The sequence below is a fragment of the Dipodomys spectabilis genome, unplaced genomic scaffold (genome assembly GCF_019054845.1).
Source record: "Dipodomys spectabilis isolate Male_0828 unplaced genomic scaffold, ASM1905484v1 ptg000125l, whole genome shotgun sequence".
Taxonomy (NCBI): Eukaryota; Metazoa; Chordata; class Mammalia; order Rodentia; family Heteromyidae; genus Dipodomys; species Dipodomys spectabilis.
Window position 1 is genome coordinate 14757942 of NW_024870802.1, and position 18654 is coordinate 14776595.

At 36.9% G+C, this 18654-nt stretch overlaps 2 protein-coding genes across 3 annotated transcripts in view; one reads left to right on the top strand and one right to left on the bottom strand.

Moving 5' to 3' along the window:
- Positions 1-1733: 1733 nt before the first annotated feature.
- LOC122115710 (peptidyl-prolyl cis-trans isomerase FKBP3) lies at positions 1734-2666 on the top strand. The gene has a single exon (XM_042689133.1). It carries the CDS (start codon positions 1760-1762, stop codon positions 2432-2434), a length of 675 nt encoding a protein of 224 aa, XP_042545067.1. The 5' UTR covers positions 1734-1759; the 3' UTR covers positions 2435-2666.
- Positions 2667-3373: 707 nt separating this feature from the next.
- R3hcc1l (R3H domain and coiled-coil containing 1 like) overlaps positions 3374-18654 on the bottom strand; it is a 69842-nt gene continuing 54561 nt past the window's right edge. Inside the window, exons 4-7 of one of the 2 annotated variants that reach the window (XM_042689128.1) lie at positions 16354-16424; positions 15156-15251; positions 14111-14251; positions 3374-4238 (exon numbers count right to left, since the gene is read on the bottom strand). In XM_042689128.1, the coding sequence (XP_042545062.1) occupies positions 4171-4238; positions 14111-14251; positions 15156-15251; positions 16354-16424 (376 nt within the window). In that variant the 3' untranslated portion in view covers positions 3374-4170. Of the gene's footprint in view, positions 4239-14110; positions 14252-15155; positions 15252-16353; positions 16425-18654 lie in introns of those variants that run through there. The other variant, XM_042689129.1, reaches the window with a different exon arrangement.

Here is an 18654-nt window from a genome sequence, read left to right on the forward strand (position 1 = left end):
CACACATTCAGCTAATGGTCTGTGAAAGAATGTGCAGCTCGCAGGGCCAAGTGTGGTGACTGATGACTAGATGCAGGTAGGGAGGTTCCCTCGGCTTCCTGCTCTATCTAGTTTCTAAGAGGCCAGAAAAAGCAGGCCAAGTCGACAGCACTGGCCTTAGTCTCAGTCTTGCTGCCCACATCACATATTTGATAGGTGTGGCTACTTCTAATTCTTGGAAAAAGCTATACAAGGGTTGTGCTGTTATACCTAGTTGAAAGGGAAGGACATGGGAAGATTGGTGGCTGGCATGACTTATAACTAGATGAGGAATGTTAACAGAATACTGACCACTAAATTCCAGACAGAGTAAAAAACCTCAGAAGACTTTCACGACACATTTTGGCCTCAGAGAAACTGAAGTGCTAAGAATCTCAGCTTACTCTGTAGAAACTAACCCACAAACTTTCACTCTATGAAATTAGAACTCATTTTTATTATAAATTCGAGATAATCCTGGGGTATAGATGTTTGACACACATGAATCATATATGTACAGCAGAGTGTATAAGCTGTCTTCCCAAATAGCTAACATTTTCTTTTAAAGCAGCCATACTGTACAAACAGATCTACTTATCTTAGTTTGTTCCCTGAGCCTGTAGCAGCCTATAAGTGTTCTCTAGCAAATCCTATTTGTGAAGGCTTGGTTTAGACATGACTAAGGAATAGTCATTATTGGCCAGTATACAGCAACTCAAACTACTAGAATATTATAAACTCAAAACTTGGTAAATACAGCAATATTCTATATTTTCAGATGTTTCTTTTAAAAAAAAAATCCTTTCTCTGCTATAAAACTGAGAGGCTGATTATCAGCTGAAAAAAAAAAAACACAAGTTTTTACAACACTATATTAAAATGAGAACAAATATAACTTCTTAAAATTATGAGCATTACAAAGAAACTGGAGCCGAGTGCCAGTGGCTCATGCCTATAATTTTAGCTATTCAAGAAGCTGAGATCTGAGGATCACAATTTGAAGCCAGCCTGGGCAGACAAGTCTGACAGAATTTTAACGCCAATTAACCAGCAAAAAGCCAGAAGTAGAAGTTTGGCTCAAGTGGTAAAACACCAGATATAAGTAAAAAGCCAAGTGGCTCAAGTGGTAAAACACCAGATATAAGTAAAAAGCCAAGTGAGAGCATGAAGCCCTGAGTACAACCCCCAGTACCAGCACATACACACAAAAAGAAATGCAAACTGGATATAATAAGCACACATTACCATTAGCAATGCCTTGAAAAGCAACTTACAGTCAGAAAGGGGATACACACTCAGAGGTAAGTGATAAGAACACTTATTTTTTTCTACATACAAGGTCACTCAGGTTTAGACAATTAAAACATCAGCGGGGGATGTAGTTCAATAGTAGGGTACTTGCCTAATGCATAACCAGCACTTGAGGGGAAGAACCAAAACAGAGCAAAGGTATCTCAGAAATATACCATTCAGTATGAAGTCATGCTGTAACTCCCTTCCCTCAATTTTCATTCAAAGAAGCTACACTATTCCAATAGACCTATATTATCTTAGAGGTATTTGTTCCACAAAGACAAGAGAAATGAAGTCCGACAGCTATAAGCCAAAGTCAGAAAGAGTGTCAGAAGGTCAAGAGAATGACTTGTTTACCCTTCCAAACTTGACATGGAAGCATTGATCATAAACAATGGCCAGGAATTAAGACACACAATGCTGAGTGAAGCAGCGCCAGTAGGGGAAGATGGCGGCTGCCGTGCCACAGCGGGCGTGGACCGTGGAGCAGCTACGCAGTGAGCAGCTGCCCAAGAAGGACATTATCAAGTTTCTGCAGGATAACGGTTCAGATTCGTTTCTGGCAGAGCATAAATTATTAGGAAACATTAAAAACGTAGCCAAGACGGCTAATAAGGACCATTTGGTTACAGCCTATAACCATCTCTTTGAAAGTAAGCGTTTCAAAGGTACTGAAAGTATAAGTAAAGTATCTGAGCAAGTAAAAAATGTGAAGCTTAATGAAGATAAACCCAAAGAAACCAAGTCTGAAGAGACTCTGGATGAGGGTCCACCAAAATATACAAAATCTATTTTAAAAAAGGGGGATAAAACAAACTTTCCCAAAAAGGGAGATGTTGTTCACTGCTGGTATACAGGAACACTACAGGATGGAACTGTTTTTGATACTAATATTCAAACAAGTTCAAAGAAGAAGAAAAGTGCCAAGCCTTTAAGTTTTAAGGTTGGAGTAGGTAAAGTTATCAGAGGATGGGATGAAGCACTTTTGACTATGAGTAAAGGAGAAAAGGCTCGACTGGAGATTGAACCAGAATGGGCTTATGGGAAGAAAGGACAGCCTGATGCCAAAATTCCACCAAATGCAAAACTTATTTTTGAAGTGGAATTAGTGGACATCGATTAAAATAGTTCTTCAGATCTGAAGAGATCAGCAGTGATAAAACTTGGCCTTGAAACTTGTGTTGGAATAGTCAACTGGAAAATCCAAGGAGTTAACCCATGTTTATACTTGATACCAATTTTTGAGAAATGCAGTCCCGTATAAGTCCCAGAAATCTAAAATATTTTGGTATAGCTGTGTAAAATATTGGTTAAGGAGTACTTTTTCCTTTTACCTCATGTAATCTAAAAGGCTCAATAAAATCTTACCAACTATAAAAAAAAAAAAAAAAAAAGACACACAATGCTGATGTGCGGGGACTGGAACTGTAACAGGAACAGTTTAGCCCAGGCCTAAGACCCAAGGCCATTTAAGGTATATTTGAAGAGAGTCCCACTCCACCATGTTCTATAGCTTTTTCCAAGAATTAGAACATGCAAAGAATCGATCATTGTTATGAGTACTAAACCATAAAATGAAGAGGCTTTGGCTTAGTCTAAAGCCCAAAGAGATACAGTTACTTCTGTTCTTTAATGGCCTAGCACTTCTTCAGTGCAGAACTACTTTCTAAACACATTGAAAAAGCAGGTATGAGGTAGACAGAGCCTGAGTTGGTGGCTCTGTCCTGCCTGTGTCCTTTGGAGAATCTCTCACTGCCTAGAGGTATTTATTTCATCCTGGCTGCTTCTCACTATAATGGATGGCCTGGTGCTGCTTGCCAGGTGCCTCTGGCACAAGCTGAAAAGATCATACCAAGAACATGCTGTGTGCCAGATGTTTCCTGCAGGATGTCAAATTTGACAGAAAAGGGGGAGGACAGGAAGTTGGGGTGCACAAGGAGGTCAAGGTCAGAGGAGCTGCAACTTATCAACCCAAAGATAAGTCAGGGGCAGAGAAATGGTCAGCATTCCACTCACTGGGGTTCAAGAAAAGCAACAGATCAATTTAAACCATGCATGGCACTATAGGCATAAAAAGGAGAGGTGGTCTCCTGTTTTATTTTTTGTGGGAAAGACAAACTGATAAATACCAGGATGATGTATGTCATAAAATGGCCTTTAATGTCTCCCTCTTACAACATATTGCTGCTTAAATTGGAACTGGCACACAGCTCGTCAGACTGGCTTCCTATGAGAAGAAAGCTGGCAGACCCCTGGCTTAAGTGCAGCTGGAGCAGCCCCAGGCACTGAGATCAGTATGAACTCAGGAGTCCAAATACCCATAGCTGCTGCTGTTCACCATCATTGGAGTGCTGGAACTGGCAGAGTAAGTCTGTGTATGCCAAGTACACCAGTCATTCTTCTTGTTGTTGTAACTGCTCCCCCTACTTGCCCCAGTATTACTATACTTGGCTTTGTGAGGTACTAAGGAACATTCTGCCTTTACAAGGCCTCAATCTCCCATCACTACAGGTTTGAATCCTCTGTTGCGCTCTTCTTTTGCTTTAGACCTCTTGGGAAGTATGAACTGTACAAACACGATGCGTACACGACCCTTTCCAAAGGATTCTTGGATGGCACATCTTCCATGTTTTGATAGTTCCCTTCTGTATCTACCATGGTAGGAAAAGTCGCAAAGAACTGCAACTAGGAGTGAGCACAGGATTTTACCTTCTCTCTTAGCCCTGTCAGTCTTTGTCTTGACCACTTTTTCTTTAACATGTACCTCAGCATGTACACAGCTCTAGAATGATCCTCTCATTTGAAGACTATGAAACATTTTCTAATGCATGGGAATTTATCCTTTTCATTAAGCAATGTTCAAACTGCAGACAGGTCTCTTCCTTCCCAGATGTCTTCCCGTTGTTTGGCTTCCAACCGCTTTCTCTCTGTAAATAAAGCATAGTGTTAAACATGATTGTATACTTCATAAGACTAGAATCCAAACTGCAAAATACTTTAATCATAAGACAGGTAGACCCTGATCCTAAGGGTTAATTCTTTTCGTTGTCCATGTGTTTTGTTGTTTTTTAGCTAGAAATACACACTACTAAATCATTTTTGTTTCCGTGTGTGTGTGTGTGTGTGTGTGTGTGTGTGTGTGTGTGTGTGTGTGTGTGTGTGTGTGTGTGTGTGTGTGTGTGTGTGTGTGTGTGTACAGTATCAGTACTGAGGATCCAACTTGGGGCACTGAACATGCTAAGCATACACTCTACCAACTCTACCCACCATGTCTCTTATGTAGTAAAAAAGGGCTAATAGAAATAAAAAGTACATGAAACATGCAAGGCACACACTTTTCATCCCAGCTATACAGGAGGTTGAGATAGGGGTGGGGGAGAGTAGAATCACAATTCCAGGTGAGCCCAAGCAAAAAAGTTTATGAGAACACATCTCAACAGAAAAAGCTGTCTGTGGTGGAATATACCTATCATCCCAGCTACAAGGGAAGGGTAAATAGGAGGATCACAGTTCATGCAGGCCCAGGCAAAAGCAAGACCTATCTCAGAAATAACCGAAGTGAAAGGGACAGCGATAAGACTCAAGCAGTAGAGCATGTGCCTAGCAAGTGCAAAGCCCTAAGTTCAAACCTCAGTACCTCTGTAAAGATAGAGCCTGGTGCTGGTGGCTCACGCTTGTGATCCCAGCTACTTGAGAGACAGACCTGAGAATTATGGTTCAAAGCCAGCCTGGGGTAGAAAAGCCCACGAGACTCATCTCCAATTAACTACCAAAAAACCAGAAGTGGAGCTGTAGCTTAAGCAGTAGAGCACTAGCTTTGAATGAGAAAGGTCAGGAACAGTTTCCAAGCCATGAGTTTAAACCCCAGGACTGTCACATGCATATGTGCATACAAGCATGCATACACACATGCGTACACACACACAGTCAGAATCTAGCAAGACAGATTTTTTGAGTCTTGCTAGTATTTATTTTACTTCTACTTTTCTGACCAATACTTCAGAATAACTTCACATTATTCTTAGTGCACTGCTGTGTATGAATGTTTCAGTAAGGATTAAGAATATGTTTTAATATTCCCCTTCCACCGTGTTGTTTAAATTGAAATAGCAGCCATTGGGCTCCCCTCATTATTTCCCTACTACAAACTTCTTGAATAAATATTTCAGAGGCAAACCAAATTTTTGCAGAGCATTTCTAGGAATCAAAAATCTTCAAAAATACACAATTCCAATATGGAAAAATTACCATATATAATTGGTAAAAAAAAGAAATAACTTTTTAAAAACAAAAAATGTACAAATCTAGATAATCAACCTCTAATTTTAATCTAGAAATTTGTTTTTCTCTCTCTCTCTCTTTTTCTTGTCAGTTATGGGGCTTGAACTCAGGGCCTGGGCGCTGTCCCTGAGTTTTTCTGCTCACGGCTAGCACTTGAGCCACAGCTCCACTTCCAGTTTTCTGGTTGTTAATTGGAGGTAAGAGTCCCATGGACATTCCTGCCCAGGCTGGAATCTTTAGATCTCAGCCTCCTGAATAGCCAGGATTGCAGCCATGAGCCACCAGTGCCCAGCAGAAACTTGGTTTTCTGTATGCTTGTAGTTCCAAAAGGCTAAGGCAGAAGGATCACTTAGGCCTAAGAGGTTCAGACCAGCCTGGGTAACATAGCAAGATCATGTAAATAACAAACATGGTTGGGTGGCCCAAGTACTGTTAGATGCCATAATACTAGTTCTAATTTTATGGCTAGTCATTTATCTTGACACCATAAAATGCAGGTGATAAGCCTAAATGCTTCTTTTCAAGGACTATTATTCCAGATTGATAATGTCTATAAAAAGGCTTTGCAGGTTATGAGATAGGTGTATTACAGAAATCAAGGTGAGTTTAGAGTGACGCTTGCTATTTCAACATACCTTTCCAAATTAGCAGAATCCCTAACAAAATTCCTCAACTATATTTGACTGTACTTTAAGGGAAACTGACTGGCACTTGGAAATGTGAGCAACAGAAATTCCCTGCTATTTGGGCACCATCTTGTGGCATTATCTGAATATAGCAGCAGTTACAAATGGCAAGAAATGGGGGACTCATATGTAAGGAAGATTTAGACTGGGCTGGGATTCTCCAGAAGAGTCAAGTATAACTAATTTGTCCAAAGGATGCCAGTATTTCTTAGGTAGGCAGTGTAGTTTTGATGCTTAAAACCATGGGTAAGTTAAGAGGAGAGCTAACTGCAAGGCACCTTTGAAGAATATCCATCAAAAACTGGTTCTGAATTCCAAGGAAAGGAAGAAAAACAAAAAGAATGAATTATTAGAACTCAAAAATTTTAATAATAAACAAATAAAAAGACAATATGGACAGTTATAAAAAAAAGCTATCCATAGTGTGAAACTATGACTGTCCCACAATCCACAATTCTAAAATCCAAACATTTCTGAAAGTAAAGTTTTTGTTTTTATTTTAAAGACTGGGCCCAAACTCATTGATAATGGTAAATCTAATCCAAAAGAATACAAGATGTTTCAGTCTTTACATATCTCATTTAATATAGTCAGTCACACACTTTGCTGCAGATATATTAATGTTAAAGTATTTGATTTTGGTGTTATGAAATATACATTACAGATACTGTATTATCTTTCTAAAGTTGTAAAAGTTCACAAATCTGATAGCTTGTACTGATGCTTTCTACTAAAACTAAAAGCTCTATATTGCCAATCATAATGTAAATAAAAGTAAGAAGAAATTCTGTTGGCAAACCAAGACAAAACTAAGAATAATGGGAAAACAAGTCAACATATACATGGAAAAACAAGTCAACATATAAATAGAAAAAATTTAAGAAATATAGAACAGCATAGAGAAATACAGGGTAGAATGAGACTTCAAGGAGCTAAGAGCTCTCAAGCTTTTGTGTATGTGTGCGCTAGCCTTGAACTCTGGGCTTAAGCGTAGTCCTTGAGCTTTTGTGCTCAAGACTAGCTCTCTACCACTTGAGTCACAGTTCTACTTCCAGATTTTTGTGGTTAATTGGAGATAAGAGTCTTTTCTGCCCAGGCTAGTTTTGAACCACAATTCTCAAATCTCAGCTCCTGAGTAGCTAGGATACCAGGTGTGAACCACTAGTGCCTGTCTACTTCATCAATTTTAAGACAAGTAACAGAAACTTAGGAAACTTAAGTGAGTTCTCTAAAATTACATAATCAGTGAAAACTGAAGCTGGAATCAAGGTCTTTAATTTTAACCAGTAAACTTTCCACTACCTGCATATATGAAAATATAATCTGAAATATCTAAAGTATCTTTAATAAGGAGAAAAGAAAGCCAATAGTATCTGGTGGATTATATGAAAAATAATTTCTATAACTTTAATAATAAAAAAGGGAAATGGATTAAATAGAAAGCCATAAGGAAGGACAAGGAACTAAAGTAAAATAGAGGATTAGCATGAGATAACATTTGCAAAAACTTTCCATAAGACTTTCACTCTCCACTATAAACAAGTAGACAGAAATGACTACATTATGTGAGTTGATCTGAAATCACTGAGGGAATGGAAAGGAGCCAATTTATTGTCATATTAAAAAAGTGAATAAAGAAAAAGGGCTGCAAATGATGGACTTTCAAGTTTTACTTCCACATCTAAGAAAAATGATCACAAATCCACTTGTAGTCATCTATAGAGTAATAACACACTTTGTGAAGAACAAGCCTAGTTAAACTAATTTAATTGCTTTCTTTTATGGCATGACAGACCTGGTAGATCAAGACATAGCATAAGTAACCCTTAATTTTAGCAACATTTCAGAGTGTAATCATTAATATAATACTGGGAAAATATAATTTAGATCTCATCAGGAGGTATTTAACTCCAGAGAGAATGATTATTTCAAGGAAATATATGTTATTTATTTTAGCAATACTTGGCAAACTGGTCAGTTAGTTTTATGATTGATATTTTTTATCTCTGATTTAGGAGTTTATTAAAGAGCAACAAGCACATGTCTAATCTCTTAGCACTTGGAGGCTGAGGTAAAAGGATAGTGAGTTTCAGTCCAGCTGAGGCTGTATTTCAAGACCTTGTCTCAAGAAAACAAAAACAACTGACACCAAAAAACAGGTAAATACTTTATGGGGGGCGGGGGGAAATCACACTAGAAGTATATGGTTAGAAATGAAGGGAACTCCAGTAACAAGGAAGACCAAAAAATTATCTGAAGGCCTAGATTATGAGGCAGTAATGTAGCATTGCAGAATAAGAGAACTCCTAAAAAAGTTTCCAGGAGGAATCAGCTGTAGTGAAATTTATCTTATTATAGTTGACTAAGTTGACAGATGATTTTATGGTTTCAGTGGCTTAATTAATCAAACTAGATGATCAAATTGTTTACTTACTCTTTTAGGCCTATGAACCAAAAGATGGCCTTTCAGAGCCAGCTAATTAATCACTTCCTCCCAAGAGTAAAAGGAAACAAATTTTGAAGTAAAATTATAGGGTAGCTTATTCTGAGAGGCAATAATATCTATCTCTAATTTTAAGTAGGAAGCAAATGTTTGGAAAAATGGAACATGGGAAGTATATGTATATGTATATATTTATATGTATTCTTGAGTTCAGTTTTTTAAAATGTGGCACTCCAGGTGATAGATGCTTTTATTTTCTACTTAGTATATCTCTGATCTGTTATATACTCTGCAGAACTAATGTTTAAGGCCTATGTACTAAGTAAACTTCCTCTTGATATGTACAAGTGACTTGCTGAAAATGATTTAGGAATTTCCTTTTCCTCAATTCCTCCAAGAGTAACTTAAATTCCCCAATCTCTTTATAAAAAATTATCTTTCACTAAAAGGGTAGGAAAACCCAGATAGGATGGAAAGATACTGGCAGAAAGAAAAAGTATTTAAAACTTAAAATAACAAATTACAAGTTCATTAATAAGGAATGTTTCAAATATAGTGGTCCACTATGGGTTCTAAAATGAAAAAAATGGAGGACTTGAATAGAGTTCAGAAGTAAAATCAAAACATTCATGAAAAAAAACTCTAAAGAAGCCAGTATCATTCATACATTCAGTTATGAACATGGGGTAAGTCATGACTGATTAGAAATATCTGCCATGTATAATGAAGAAAGAGCAGCAATATATAATAATTATTTGTCATTACTGGCTAACATTATAATACAGAAATTCGCATTAGCTACACACCTTTTTTTTAATTATCAGTGCCTGGACACCGTCCCTAAGTTATTTTGCTTAAGGTTAGTGCTCTATCACTTTAAGCCACAGCACCACTTTCTGGTTTTTTGGTGGCTAATTATATGACTCACAGACATTTTTGCCCAGGCTGGCTTCAAACCACAATCTTCAGAGCTCAGCCTCCTAAGTAGCTAGGATTACAGGCATGCATCACCAGCACCTGGCTATATAGCACCTTTTAAAACATTCTTACATAGATAAGTGAGATTATATTGTGCTGAAATTCTCCTTGGTTAGGTAGGATAAGCATTACTTTCACTTTGTTTAGCAGAAAGAGGTATAATGGACTTGGCCAGAGCCACATAGCTAATTAATAGCCAAATTTCTAGTTCAGCCTGCATTCCATTATTCCTAAACAATCTGCCCTTGATCTTTATAGTTAAAAGTTGTTAGAGGGGCTGGGAAGGTGGCTCAGTGGTAGAGCGCTTGCCTCGCATGCATGAGGCCCTGGGTTCGATTCCTCAGCACCACATAAGCAAAAAGAAAAAAGCCAGAAGTGGCGCTGTGGCTCAAGAGGTAGAGCGCTAGCCTTGAGCTGAAGAGCTGAGGGACAGTGCCCAGGCCCAGAGTTCAGGCCCCACGACTGGACCCTCCACCCCCCCACCCCAAAAAAAAAGTTGTTAGAAAAGAATGTGCCCAGATGTTTTGTAATTCTATTATGAAAAAAGAAAGAGGAAACTGGTTCAAACTACCCTGTGGACCATGGGAGGATTTTTAAATTTTTATTATTTTCAAATAGTTGTGTAACGGAGTTTCAATTTCACATCTCTTCCATCATTCTCGGCCCCCTCACATATGCCACATCCCCACCAGTCTCCCAAGTTGCCTACTTCCATTTCCACACATATATTTCAGTAAGCTAACTGTATCTGCCCACCAATTCTGTCACCATTCGTTGGTCCACCTGCTCTCAGTCAAGTCATGTTTCGGTATCCTGGTATTCACTTTGTTACACTATCTGTTAATTATTCAAAGGGAAATCCACCCCTGCATATACCATACTTTAATCAGTTTGCTCATGTATATATAGATGCATACACCTTGTATACATTTTCATATATGATTCTATTTTAGGTTTAACTTCCACATTAGAGAAAACATGTATCTTTTGTCTGAGTTTGACTTATTTTACTCACTTTGACTTTTTCCAGATTCATCATTTATCATTCATTATGTAAATGACAAAATATTATTCTTCCTGATGAATAAAATTCCATTATGTGCATCACCCAAATTTTTTTTGATCCACTTGTGTCTAAAGGAATTTGGATTATCATAGACAGTTTTTTTCCCACAGTGAAAGCTGCTAACCACTGATACACATAAAGAAGCCTCTCACATTTTATTCTCTAGAAACTTAAAATATACTTTTTTGTTTTCCTGGTACTGGTACTAGAGTTTGAACTCAGAGCCCTGGGTTCTAGCTTGGCTTTTGTCACTCAAAGCTGGCAGTCTACCACTTGACCTCTCAAGTTCTGGCTTTTTGCTGGTTAGTTGGAGATAAGAGTCTCTCAGATTTGTATGCCTGGTTTGGCTGCATGCAAATCTTGATTATCAGACTTCAACTTCCTGAGTAGACAGAAATATGTGTGGGCTACCAGCACCTGTTCATTTGTCCATCTTTACAAAGTTTTCCTCTCAGGGGAAAATTTTTTTTACCTGCCCCAAAAGTCCTTCAAGAGAGATTATACTATTGTAGAGGAAACATAAGTTTTAATTAGAAAGACCTACAATCAAATCCTTCCTCACATTTTCCTTGGCCAGTTACTTAGCTTCTTGAGGCCAACTCTAAACTGCAGATAATATCATCCATCACAGTTATCATGACATAATACTATCACAACATGTTACAATGCCTGGAATTTCCTTTCAGACCTTTTTATAACAAAACCTTTTCTATGCCTTTTAGTCTTAAAATCTTCAGAAATGAAATAGGAGTAGAGGCTGAAATGGTAATTCAGCAATAGAGTGTTTAACTAGCAAAAGCAACAACATGGCACCAGCACCACAGAGAAAGAGAAAGTAAGGGAGAGGAAGACAGAGATGGAGAAAGAGAAAACAATTGCTTAAAATATGTAAATATAGTTCATATTTTGTTCCTAACTCAAGTCAAACAGAACAAAACCTCGTCTTCTAAGTCTCATAAATAGGCAAGACAGTATTTGGCACAGGGTAGGTAAGCAGGGAACACCAAGTGGAGTTGACAGTATTACAAAAACTTTAAAATAGAAAGAAGAATAAAAATGTATGCACTCAAGTATGTCTTGGAGTCACAATTTAACATACTGCTACTATGAATAATTTTGCTATTATTACAAATATAGCTACTAATATCATATACTTAAATATTAGCTACTAACATTTGCCTGATTGAAAAAGAAGCAAAAGTTCCTATGATTTTTGAGGATGACTAAATATCTTTCATAAATTATCTTTTCTGCTTCCCATTTTTATGGGCGAGGCAACAGGAGTCTCTGGAGAACAAATAATTATTGCCTAAGGTCACCTAGCCAGTAAATGGAAAAGCTAAAATGACTCAGGTAGTCTGATTTTAGCGTCTATAATGTTATCAACTATGCTGTACTAATCCCACTGGGAACAAAAATATTTGTTCTGTTCTTTCAATACCTAAAAAGTTTTTTGAGTTTCCACAGGAAAAAAATTAGGTAAGAAATATAGATTCTATGTAGACAACTATATGAGTATCTGCTCATATTGAAAGGTGCCAGAAAGAGAGAAGCCATGAACTTTTCTATTTTCTTCATTTTCTCAAATATGAATAGATCTCTAAGGTGAAACAAACAAGGATCTTCTGTAATTTATGCATCAAGAGATAGAAAGAACCTATCACAGTGGATCTCTCTATTTACAAATAAAGGTATCCTTGAGTCCCAGCTACCTAGAAGGTTGAGGCAGGAGGTTTGTAAGTTTGAGCATAACCTGCAACATAGCTATACTCTTATCCCCAAAAGGGTAGATAAATAAAGTAAGTCCTTTTTCTAAAAAGTAATAGGGTACAATAGTCTCATTTTTAATCTCATCATTAAATTGTCCTTTGTATAGCCAGGCATTTATTTAAAACAAATACTTCCAAGTAGAGCTGCATGCTAATGTGTCTATAGACAGCTAGAGGGGAATAATTAGATGATATTCATGATTGCAGAGGGAGATATCTCCTTTAGATATTGCTACTACTGCTCTCTACTCATCTTTCTTTTCTTTTCTATCCCTCCCTCTTTCGTCCTTTCTTTCATAGTACAGGGGGTAAAACCCAGGGCTTTTCATATGCTAGGCAAACACTCTACCACTGAGCCACTTTCAGCTCATCTTTTGGGATAACTGTAGTTGTCACATAGAATTATTTTCTCCAGATGTAACCAGTAAGAGGTTAGGGATACTGAACATTTTAAAAAATCTAGTTCTTTCATTACCACACTGAGACCAGAGGAATCTGCTCCTGTTTCTGTAGTTTATGAGATGTTTTGATTAAATAATGCACCCAAAAAAATAAAAACTGCCTCAATATAATCATTAAGGTTTCAAAAATTAGTTGGGTTCCACTCTAAACTCTAGCACCTGCCATGACACACTCTGTCACTGGTTATCTAGCCAGTGCAGCCGAGAGTCCGAAAGCTGCCTGCTATCACCAAAGCAGAGTGGACAGGAAGTATTAATGGCCTTGTTAGACTGGCAATAAACAAGCAGTGTGAAACTTCAATTGGTTTAATGGAAAAATGAAGTTACTTCTCGGCAAGTGGAATTTTCAGAATAAATTGCCTCCACAGATTTCACAGATCTTGGGGCTAAGGCAATAAGACTGTCTAAAGCCTAAAGGTTGATAAAAAGCACTTAAGTGTCAAGCCTGAGTTCCAAGTCTTTACCTACAATTCAACAGCTTATAAAGAGGAGACCTATTTTAACCCCAACTCCAAGGAGAGAAAATCCTTGCTTGTGAATCTGGAGATATTTTCACAAACTCTTAGGGACTAGAAAATAATTAAAAGACAGGGGGATCTAGATGTATTCTAATTGAGCTACTCAGTACTGTCTGTAAAAAGACAAAAAACCCCTTTACAGTTACCATCACCAATGTCAATTGCAAGCTTTCCCTTAATTTGTCTTCTACCCAAGATCTAAACCATTTGATAACATCATGGCAATATCATGGCAATCATGACCCAGTAAAACCACAGCAAGTAAGGTTTTCTGTCTAGAAGACAATTATGTCTTCACAGGTAATTGTTCTCAGAGCTTGGAGCAAAAACTAGAAAATTCCAAGAATGAGCTGAGGTCAAACCTACTTGTAGATAATCAGAGCATGGACTAGAATGCCTCTGTATGTGGAACAGGAGACAAATCTTGAAAAGTCTTCCTTCTGAAAATAAAGCTTGAAAATACTTTCTATATACTTGAAAGGCTTCTAGAAAATGGAAATGACAAAATGTAATGGGCTTCATTCATTTTTCATTACTTAAATGCAAGGCTTATGGTGAACTCTAGGGGCACTAGAGAAGATCACTGAGTCAACTCACCTCGGGCTTCTTGCAGTTTCTTAAGCTCTGCTTCTCGTTCTGTTTTGCTCTGCTTGCTTCGAACCCCAAGGGCACTGATGACCAACCTTCTGGCTAGGGCTGCTGAAGTCTCAGGTCGCTCTTTTGCTGGCTGGAGGAACTCTGAATGGGAGAAGAGGAGGGAGGAATAGGGAGGAAAGAAGTGAAAGCACTCCAGCTCCAAATGATTTAACTCAGTAATTAACATGCAAAATTGACTAACAAGGGCTGCTTCAGCAGTAATTAATACAAGCCTTATAGATGATGATCAGAGGAGATTAACATGGCAAAGCACAAACAATCCTGACTTCATTATCTGCATTAACACACTTTCCTTCAGTGACTATTAAAATAGCAAAAACAGGTATACTAGGTAGCAATATCGCAAACTAGCTACTATATATAGTATTTGCAGTTAGTATTGCCTGCTCTTCAAGTGGATACTCATATGGAGTATTTCCAACATGATCTTTTTTCCCTTTCTGTCCTTAAATGAATACTTCTTTGTTGGGTATGGTAGCATACATCTGTAATCCCAGCTACTTAGGAAGCATAGGCAGAAAGATAAAGTTTGAAAATAGCCCAGGCAAAATTACAGAGACCCTGTTTCATAAAAAGGACTGGGAGTGTGGCTCAAAGAATGATTAGAGTTTGTAATTCAGGTAATAGATCTGTTTTTCTTAACAAAACAGTAAATTTTACCATACATTTGCTGCTGTCGAAAACATGTAATGCCAAAGAACAGGTCACTGACAATGGAAAAGACTACCAGCTTAAAAGACTACCAGAGAATAAAAAAAAAATGGATACATAAAATTTACGGTTCTATATATTTAAAAAAATGAGTATAGAATGCTTGTCTAGCATGCTTGAGATTCTGGGTTCAATTCTATAAAAAAATAAAAATAAACAAAATCCATACTTTCCCTAATAGGAAAAGTAAGTCTTTAGAATCCTGGGTAGGATACAAGTACTGGAAAGAACAATAATATCATCAATGAGAGAACTGCAGAGATGACAGGCTCACCTGCATAAGCTCTAGCTTTGGCCTTGGCTGCTCTTGTAGCTTGTGACAAGGGCCGGATCTTCACCATGGTATGTTTAATACCCAGAGCATCACGAGCTGCAAGGATGAATAAATATAAGGAAGTGGAAGACATCATAAGAAAATTTAGGGCTAGTTCTTAGAAACTATTTCTAGATGTTATTCTTTTATAACAAGAAAAAAAATTATCATAAGATATAAAAAATCTGTAAAGAACAAATTGGTAGTGATTATTTTTGATCAAGGATCAATAAACTATGGCTTTAATACCAAATCCAGCCAACCACTTGTTTTCATAAAGAAAACTTAATAGCTGGGTGCTGGTGGTTTATATCTATAATCCTAGCTACTCAGGAGATTGAGCTAGACAGAGAAGAAATGTCTGTGAGACTCTTATTTCCAATTAACCACAAAAGCCAGAAGTGGCACTATGGCTCAAAAGACTGGTGGCCTTAAGCACAAAAGCTCAGGGAGAACACCCAGGCCCTGAGTTCAAGCCCTAGGACCAGCACTAAAAATAAGTAAATAAGTATTTAATAAACCAGAGTCATATCCATTTGTTTGTAGACTGTGTTCTACCACAGCAGACTTAAAGAGTGACAGACCTTTTGCTCCACTACATCTAAAACTACTTTTGGCTTTTTACAAAATAAGTTTGTACACCTGTATTCTATATTGTTCAGACAGAAACTATTTTAATGTCTCTAATTTCTGTGAATACCTCTGCATCAGATCTATTATAAGCCCAATTATATGTGTATGTATATATGGATATGTTCACAGGGTCCAACCAAATATTCAGCATATGTTCTGCAATTTCTCACTGGTAGGTCACTTCAAATTCATTTGTCTGAGAGGGAAAAATAACAACTGTATGATTTAGTTCTACTATCTTCTTGAGACCTGTTAGTGTTTTTGCACTATAAGGCTGTTATCACATTAACACCACAAATTATGTTGGAAGGAGGAAAGTATCTCTCCAAATATCACTGGAACAAAGTGAAAAGGGAAAAAGGAAACACATGCATAACCAAAGTAGCATATTTCAAAAACAAGTATCTATTCTGTGTCATGTATTAGTTGAATAAAATGACACTGACTAGAATAGAAGAAAAATAAAAACAAGCAAGAGGAGAAACAAATGATAAGAATGGAATACTAAAATTCACTGAATGAATACCTGTAATCGGACTGGAGAATACTCCTAGAGCATGTGTATCATCTACCCATTTAATATCAAATCCTTTCTTTCTGTAAAAAAGAAAACAATTTCTTAAAATAAAACTTACTTTAATAAAACATCTTCTAAATAGACACTTCTAAAGCATTTCATAAGACAGAAGAAGCACATTAAGACAGAAGAAGCACTCAATGAGTGCAGAGGTGGAATGGGAATAATGATACAAAAACAGCTTGAAGGACAGAAGAAGCCACTGAAATTTAAAAGCAATAATACTGTCATAAAGATTACCTGGGAGCATTTTATGTTTCCAAACATTTTATAGACATCAACTAATTAATCCTCACAAGTCTCTTGGGAAGGTAAAGTATTTAATGTTCTATTTATAAAAGATGTTCTTACAGTCAGAAAATGAGAAGAGATGAAAAGAGGTAGCAGAGAAGGGATAAAAGAATATAGGAGGAGGAATCAGGCAAGGTCACTTGGACTTAGTGCAAATATAAAGCATGTCCTTGAGAGAGAGACAGAGAAAGGGAATTACAATGCAAAATGTCATTCGAATTCTTTTTTTTTTTCTTAACTCAAGTAATGATAGCAACAACTATAAACATAGAGGTTTTCTTAGTCCTTCTTATTTTTGTAGAAGGGAGGTAAGAGAGATAATAGGAAAAACTGTGGCAAAGTCAGAAAACTTCAAAATAAAAGTGGTCACAATAAGAGAAATTAACATACCAGATTGGAAGGAATCAAAAGAATGATCACTTAGTACTAGGCACTATCTTTTTTTTGAAACAATCACTACAAGAGATATTAGGTATTAGGTATTACAAAACTGTTCATGGACTCAATTATTCATTAGAAAAGAACATGGGTTAGAAGGCCAGATGTAAATGGATCCAAGGTTCTCCCATCTTCAGACACTGAGCAGGTTAAGTCATTCTTGAGATTAAGTTTGCTATCTATAAAAATGGGCACCTTTCTCAGAATTGTTGCAAAAATGGTAGGCAGTAAAAACATCTATTACAAGGTCAAGAACATGGTGTTGAGTACTCAGTAGGCATCTTATAAATGAATGGTACTCATTATTTTTAACTGCAATGTTCATCAGGAAAATTATTAATATTGATGAATATAGTGATAAAACAAAAATCTGATTTTTCTGATTCATAGATATTATAGCTTTTATATCATGACCCTTAAAAATTATAATTACTATAAGGAAAAACAATGCTAATATCTTCCCACTTTAACAATGAATCAAAAATATTCCCTGTATGGAATAATAAGTTTTGGAGGTTAATCAGAGATTTTCCTGAATATAAGATGAGCTTGACCATGATATAAAGTGACCACAGATTGAAGACCAAAAGATTTTAACAGTAAAAGTCTCTGCTATAATATAGTTTATAACATAGATGGGAAAAGACCTGGAAGGATTCTGAAGAGACTTTTAGACTTTGGGATTTCATAATACTTTTAAATTATCTTTTAGGAATAAGGTTGGCTTTTATAGAAAAATTGTCTTGTGGCTTGTTAAGGTTGGGGAGAAACAAAGCAAATAATTCATAAGAATTAACTATTATAGAGGAAATTCTAGACATCAACAAAATCATGGTTTAAGAATTCTGATTATTAATGAAAATCTAAGGTAGTTGTGACTGCTTTTAAAGATCTGTTATGAACTGGTCAAAGCTTAATATTGGGTCTGAACATAATTGTAATCAAATAACTGACCTATACTACATATTTAGAGTAAGATTTATGGCAGAGATTAACTCTCCTCTAGGATCTATTCACTCTTTCTTATTTCACTCAGGTACAGCATGGCTGCTCTCCTCAAATCAAGTTTAACTGATTAAATAAATATGTAAGTGCTACATAGTTTAATCCATTCTATCACTTTATATAAAGACAAGACACTTTTATAAATAAAGCTTCATTTTAAAATTATTGGTTTAAATATTATCTAAACAAGTATATAACTGCTACATATTTTTATAAATAAAGCTTTATTTTACAATTATTTACATATTATCTATGGCTGCTTTTGTGAGACACAGCAAGTTGCCTAAAAAAATTTGCTACTTGGCTGTTTAAGAGTTAGGTACTCAAGCCGGGCGCCAGTGGCTCACGCCTGTAATCCTAGCTACTCAGGAGGCTGAGATCTGAGGATCGTGGTTCAAAGCCAGCCCGGGCAGGAAAGACTGTGAGACTCTTATCTCCAATAAACCACCAGAAAACCAGAAGTGGTGCTGTGGCTCAAGTGGTAGAGCACTCGCCTTGAGCTGAAGAGCTGAGGGG

Excerpts from the sequence above, each read along its gene's own strand:
- LOC122115710 (XM_042689133.1), top strand. The coding sequence starts at position 1,760 with ATGGCGGCTGCCGTGCCACAGCGGGCGTGGACCGTGGAGCAGCTACGC.